General features: G+C 48.0%; 1 protein-coding gene across 1 annotated transcript; it reads left to right on the forward strand.

Moving 5' to 3' along the window:
- The first annotated feature begins 4,687 nt into the window (after window positions 1–4,687).
- Window positions 4,688–6,188, forward strand: LOC129511572 (prolyl-tRNA synthetase associated domain-containing protein 1). Its single transcript, XM_055328393.1, has 2 exons — window positions 4,688–4,823; window positions 5,665–6,188. Exons 1-2 carry the CDS (start codon window positions 4,740–4,742, stop codon window positions 6,097–6,099), a joined length of 519 nt encoding a protein of 172 aa, XP_055184368.1. The 5' UTR covers window positions 4,688–4,739; the 3' UTR covers window positions 6,100–6,188.

Raw genomic sequence — 6,188 nt, forward strand, 5'->3', positions numbered from 1 at the left:
ATATAATCTGTCTTATTTATGGAGACATGGTTTGCATTTCTTTATTTTTAATAGCTTAGCAATTCCCTCCTCCATTATAAAAATACATAGAAATTTTCAGAAGATAGAAAATACAAAGAAATTTTTTTACAATACTCACAGTTCCATTTTAAGAAATGTATTTTTAACAGGTGAGAATTTTAGTTCCCAGCTCTAGTGTGTAGGAACTGGAGCCATGACCCCACTCCCCTTGCTTGTTGAATGCCAACCACACTGACTGTCTTTCAAAGTCTCTTCCTTGATTTGCTTCCTTCCACCCTTGCACACAGTGTCACACTATTTCCTTTCTGCCTGGTTCACTCTTCTCTCCTCTCTCTGCCCTCATAATATCCTACTCATCTTTCAGATCTCAGTTTGCTTCACTTCTTCAGAGAGGCCTTCCTTGACTCGTTCCTCCTCCCTCCAGACTAATAGACTTTCCTGGCATTGCATAGTATCCTGCTTAGCACTTGCGACCCATGCAATTTAACATTTGTTTCTGTGATTATTTGACTAATTAATATTTATCTCCTGCAATATACTCTTTGCTTGGGTCTCTGTCTGGTTTTGCTCACCACTTTCCATTGAGCCCATAGGTGATCTTCAGTCATATTTTGAGTTGAATATAATATGGCCCATGTCCCCACATGTTGGAGCTGCAAGGAACGTTAACCTGAGGCTGTCAGACTGCGATTTCCTCCCTTCCCCACAGAATCATCCAGGACCCTGAGACTTGGTAGGAGTCAGGGAACTGGACTATGGGGTTATTGTCTTTTTCATCATGGCTCCTCATTGAGCAGTGATGCTCAGATGTACTTGTGCCTCATGACTGCGTAGGCAATGTTGCCCCAGGTAGACTGTCTTCCACTGACAGACGTTCCCATCTTGCTACCCACTGGGGGGATAAAGTGCCAAGAAAAGGACTCCTCTCCACCATCCTATCCTTCCCACTCCAGTCTTCACCTTCTTTTCTGATTCTGAGGAAACTTAAATTTCCTCCTAGATTCAGCTGCTTTCCCTTCTTTATCTTCGGGGTTTCCTCAGCTGGAGCACTCCCTCCCCAACCTCCATCTTCTGATCTGGGAAGAATCCTCTTTCATAGGCTTTTAGAAGAAGCCAATTTTTGTGGGATAGGATTAGGGAAAGATGCTACTACTGTTTAGATTTTTCAGTTACTCTGTTATACAGTTATGTGTATTTTTTTTAAACTTTTTTTTAAATTTTTATTTATTTATGATAGTCACACACACAGAGAGAGAGAGAGAGAGAGGCAGAGACACAGGCAGAGGGAGAAGCAGGCTCCATGCACCGGGAGCCCGATGTGGGATTCGATCCCGGGTCTCCAGGATCGCGCCCTGGGCCAAAGGCAGGCGCCAAACCGCTGCGCCACCCAGGGATCCCGCTATGTGTATTTTGAAGCAAAATTGGGGCTGTGTTGTCTATCCTCTCTTATAATTCATTTTCTCCATTTACTAAATTGTGTTTCCCTATATTTTCAAATATTGAGAGCATGATTGAGAATATAGAATTCCCTAGAAAGATGTCATCTAATTTATTTAACATGGCCATTGGTGATGGGGCATTCCTGGTTCCTTAGTGTAGCAGGTACAATTCTTTGTGCCTACTTCTAGTCTTGTGTTCTGCTGACAGACCTCTCATCCTGCTCTACTGTCACACCAAATCATACTGCCCCAGGACATACTATGCTTTTTCACCTCCACCTCTCAACTCCTGGGGTTTCCTCAGCTGGAGAACTCCCTCCCCATCTGGTAGAGTCCTTATTCTTCAAACTGGTGCCATTTCCCCGTAATGCTTTTCTTAATGCACCAACCCAGGCCTAACACCCTTCTTCTGGGCTCCTAAAGCATCCACATCATGTCACTATTGTTGCAGCACATTTTCTTGGATTTATCCTTTGTGAATATTTCAGTCCTCTTTGCTAGATTTTAGGGTCTTTGAGGGCAAAAAATGTGGTATATAGAGATGTTCCATAAGATAGGCTGAGGAGACACAGATTACGGAGAGCACTTTTTCCCTATTGTTTCACTTGCTTGGGGGTATGTACAGCTTCTTAGGATGGTTTTCAATTTACCTGTTCTGGAATTTGTTACATTCATAATGGGGATTTCTGACATTCTTCATCTAATAAATGCAATGTTGCCCAATCCCCACGATGTTGATAAATGTTTTGGCCTTTTTATTTCCTTTACCAGGTAGGCTACAGTTATAACTGTTTCTTTTACTTTGAGCAGACTTAGATGAGGATCCCAGGTTTCATGCATCCTGGCATGTTCCGTCCTGCCATTTTCCAGCTCTCTTTTCCAGATTCCATCCTTTTCTGGCAAATAACCATACTCTTCCTAATGATAACAAGAATCTTTCCCTCAATACATTCTTGTAGACATGCCACAAAACTGCTTGCTTAAGTTTTTTCCTGTTTGTAAAACAATTCAGTAAAGCGTATTTATCATGCTCTCTCTCTCCTAGAATTGTGAGATTTCTATAACTTTTTTTAAATTCAAGTTCTGCGACTAAATATCTAGTTCAAGCTCATGCTGATCATTTTGAATTTAATGTTTCTTTTTTTTTTAAATATTTTTTTTAATTTTTTTTATTTATGATAGTCACAGAGAGAGAGAGGCAGAGACACAGGCAGAGGGAGAAGCAGGCTCCATGCACCGGGAGCCCGATGTGGGATTCGATCCCGGGTCTCCAGGATCCGCCCTGGGCCAAAGGCAGGCGCCAAACCGCTGCGCCACCCAGGGATCCCGAATTTAATGTTTCATGTTGTTTCCAGTGTTAATCTGAGATTGTATTTGCCCTGAAGACAAAGGACTATGCCAAGGGTAGATACCGTTTCTTTTGTATTTAGTACAACGTTGACATACATGCTCGATAAATATTGCATTAAACTTGGGTTAGGATAGTTTTTAAACAGTGGTAGGGGGCAGCCCGTGTGGCTCAGCGGTTTAGTGCCGCCTTCGGCCCAGGGTGTGATCCTCGAGACCCTGGATCGAGTCCCGGCTCCCTGCGTGGAGCCTGCTTCTGCCTCTGCCTGTATCTCTGCTTCTATCCCTCTGTGTCTCTCATGAACAAATAAATGGAATCTTTAAAAAAATAAAATAAAATAAGCAGTGATAGGTTCTCTCACCATAGATTTAGTTCCATTTTATTATAAAAACCTTTGGTCTTAAGACTTGCTTAGAGCAGGATACTTGGTCATTCTATCACAGGTAGACACAGGTAGATATTAGTGTCAGCCACGTGGGGAAAGGAAGGTAGTTTGGGCTGGGGTGGTGGAGGTGGTAAGTGGAAGGATTTGAGAAACTGTGATGGATTAGTTATAGGGTGTGTGTGTGTGTGTGTGGTGTGCTGGGGCGGAGGGGATGAGAATTCATGCTTTGAATAATTGATGGCAGTTAATCTCCAAAAGATTTCTAGGTCAGAGGACTCAACTGCCTAGACAATATGCAGATGCCGCCGCTGCCAGTTTGGGCTCTTTGCATTCCTCTTTTGTAGCTGTCGTGAAGATCCTACGCTGGGTTAATGTCTTCATACTTTTGCACACTTAACCTTTCTTGGTTACAACCAGATTCCAATTCTTCTTTCCCCCGTTTACTCTCAGTTCACCATGACCGGATTTGGGTTTTCTTGAACATCCTCAAATATTTAAGGACAGTTATTTAGGATATGTAGCATCTTCAAGTGGGTGATCTTTGCTATTCCAACGCTTTCTAGTTTCATTTTTGGAAAACCTGGAGAAAAAAGGGATGACTGGGGGGTTTCACAGGAGAATAGAAAACCTCCGCCAAGAGGTAGGCACACCGCCTCTTGGAAAAGGGGACTTGTGGTTGCCACTGTTATTTGTAGATGAATAATAATAATAATAGTTATTTGTAGATGAATAATAAAAGGTAACCTTCCGAAAAGGTCACATGTAAAATCCTAATTTATAAGTTACAAGTTGAAAAGTCATAAAAGAATAGGCATTTTGGCCCCCTCCCCCTGCCCTCTCCCTGTTGGTTCGAGGACCTCGGAGGTTCCCCGGGGAACATCTCAAACCTCGCACGCGGCAGAGCCGGGGAAAGCCTGGGAGGAAGGCCGCCCGCTCCCTAGGCCTCCTGGCAAGTTCCACAGCCACGGAAGTCGCAGGAGGCGCGCCTTGGGGGGCCCCCACCTCCGCATGCACCTGCCGGGATCCTGAGCTCGTGCAGAGGCCTCGAGGGGTTTCAACAACACAGGACTCTCAAGGCAATGCCCTTCGAGTGGCTCCCGGCACAGGCGCAGGGGCCGAAGGACGCGTCAAGGGCAGGGGGAGGGGCAAGGAGCTCGTGTGCCCGGGCCTGCCGGGGGTCCCATCCTCTCCAGGACCTACGGCAACACTCCCTATGCTTAATCCCTCAGGCGGCCCTGATCGGTTTACACGGCAGCTACCGGGAGCCTGGGGAGCCGGAAGCGGGGTGGGGGAGGCAATGAGGAAGCACGTGGCTTCCGCCCGTGGAACGCGCGCGAACCACCCCCGAAGCCTTCCCGCCGGGCAATCTCCGCAGACGACTTCCGGGGAGGCGACGGGAGGTCGGGGAGGAGCGAGGGGAGAGCCCGCCTCCGGAAGGCGCCGCCCGGACTTCCGGGTACTTCCCCCGCCCGCCCCCCTCGGCCTCCCGGAAGCCCCGCCCACCCGGCCGCTGCCCCGCTCAGTCTGCGCGGGCCACGGCGGCGGCATGGCTGGCGCGGACTTGCGGGCGGCGCTGGAGCAGCGGCTCGGCGCCCTGGCCATCCGTACGGAGGTCGTGGAGCACCCGGAGGTGAGACGCTGCTGCTGGAGGGGTGGGCTCCGCTGCGGCGGCCTCGGGCGGGGCCGTAACGTGCCGCAGAGACGTGGGGTCCAGCACAGTCCCCGGGCTCCAGAGCCCAGCAGGGACCCGACGGAGCATCGGAGGCCTTTCGGGACTGTGACGTTGTTGCGGGAAAACTGGACGTTTTCCTCCTGGAGCGATTTGGTCCCATTTCGTCTTGACGCGCTTTGACATCTTACACTGGTCAGTGTGCCCGCTCTTCGGTGTGGGTCAGGTACCAGGCCTGGGCCGTCCCCGTGGGGTCAGCGTGACCTGGGGACTTGCACCGCACACGGGCCCCGCTAACGGTAATAGCGAGCTGTGGTCATCCTCGCAGGGTGGACGCCGTGAACGCCTTCAGCTTTACGGATCTAACATCAAGACGACATCGCCTCCTAGGACCGTCGTCCCCACTGCGTGGTTCACCTACTCTCCGCCGCCTTCCCTGTGCACGTGGTGGCCCGCAGCCCAGGGCCCGCACCCCTGCCCGCTCGCCCTCGTGGTCAGAGGGGTGTGGAGGTTGTCCCGTGGTCTGGGTGTAACGGAATAGTAAGGAATAGGAATCTGGGTTGCTATGAATTTTCAGTACCAATAGCTTAAAGAAACAAAACAAAACAAAACCCCAAACCCCACTGTAGGAGTAGGAGTGCTTGGCCAGGACACTGGCCTCAGAGGCCTTGAGATGAAGGACTGCCAGGGCCAGGCGGATTACTTCGTAATGGACTGGGAACGGGTCCCCCCAGCGACATCCACCGCACTGAGCAAGCGGAGCACATGCATATTTTGAAACTTTTCATGTGATCTTTTACAGGTGTTTACAGTTGAAGAAATGATGCCTCATATCCAGCATTTGAAAGGAGCACATAGTAAGAACTTATTTCTTAAAGACAAGAAGAAAAAAGGCTATTGGCTGGTGACTGTTCTTCATGATAGACAAATTAATTTAAATGATCTTGCCAAGCAGTTAGGTGTTGGGAGTGGAAATCTTCGGTTTGCTGATGAAACAGCCATGCTAGACAAACTGAAAGTTGGCCAAGGCTGTGCCACACCTTTGGCACTCTTCTGTGATGATGGAGATGTGAAATTTGTTCTGGATTCAGCTTTTTTGGAAGGTGGACACGAAAAGGTGTACTTTCATCCAATGACCAATTCTGCAACCATGGGATTGAGCCCTGAAGACTTTCTCACATTTGTGAAAAAGACAGGACATGATCCCATAATACTACGTTTTGATGAAAACAACTAATTGGGCTGAAATTTAGGATACATTCATTTCTGAAAGTGATTTTCTTACTCGCAATTTTTAAAAAGCATTAAAAGTGATAATATTTAGTA

Source organism: Nyctereutes procyonoides, unplaced genomic scaffold (assembly GCF_905146905.1).
Source record: "Nyctereutes procyonoides isolate TBG_1078 unplaced genomic scaffold, NYPRO_anot_genome, whole genome shotgun sequence".
NCBI lineage: Eukaryota > Metazoa > Chordata > Mammalia > Carnivora > Canidae > Nyctereutes > Nyctereutes procyonoides.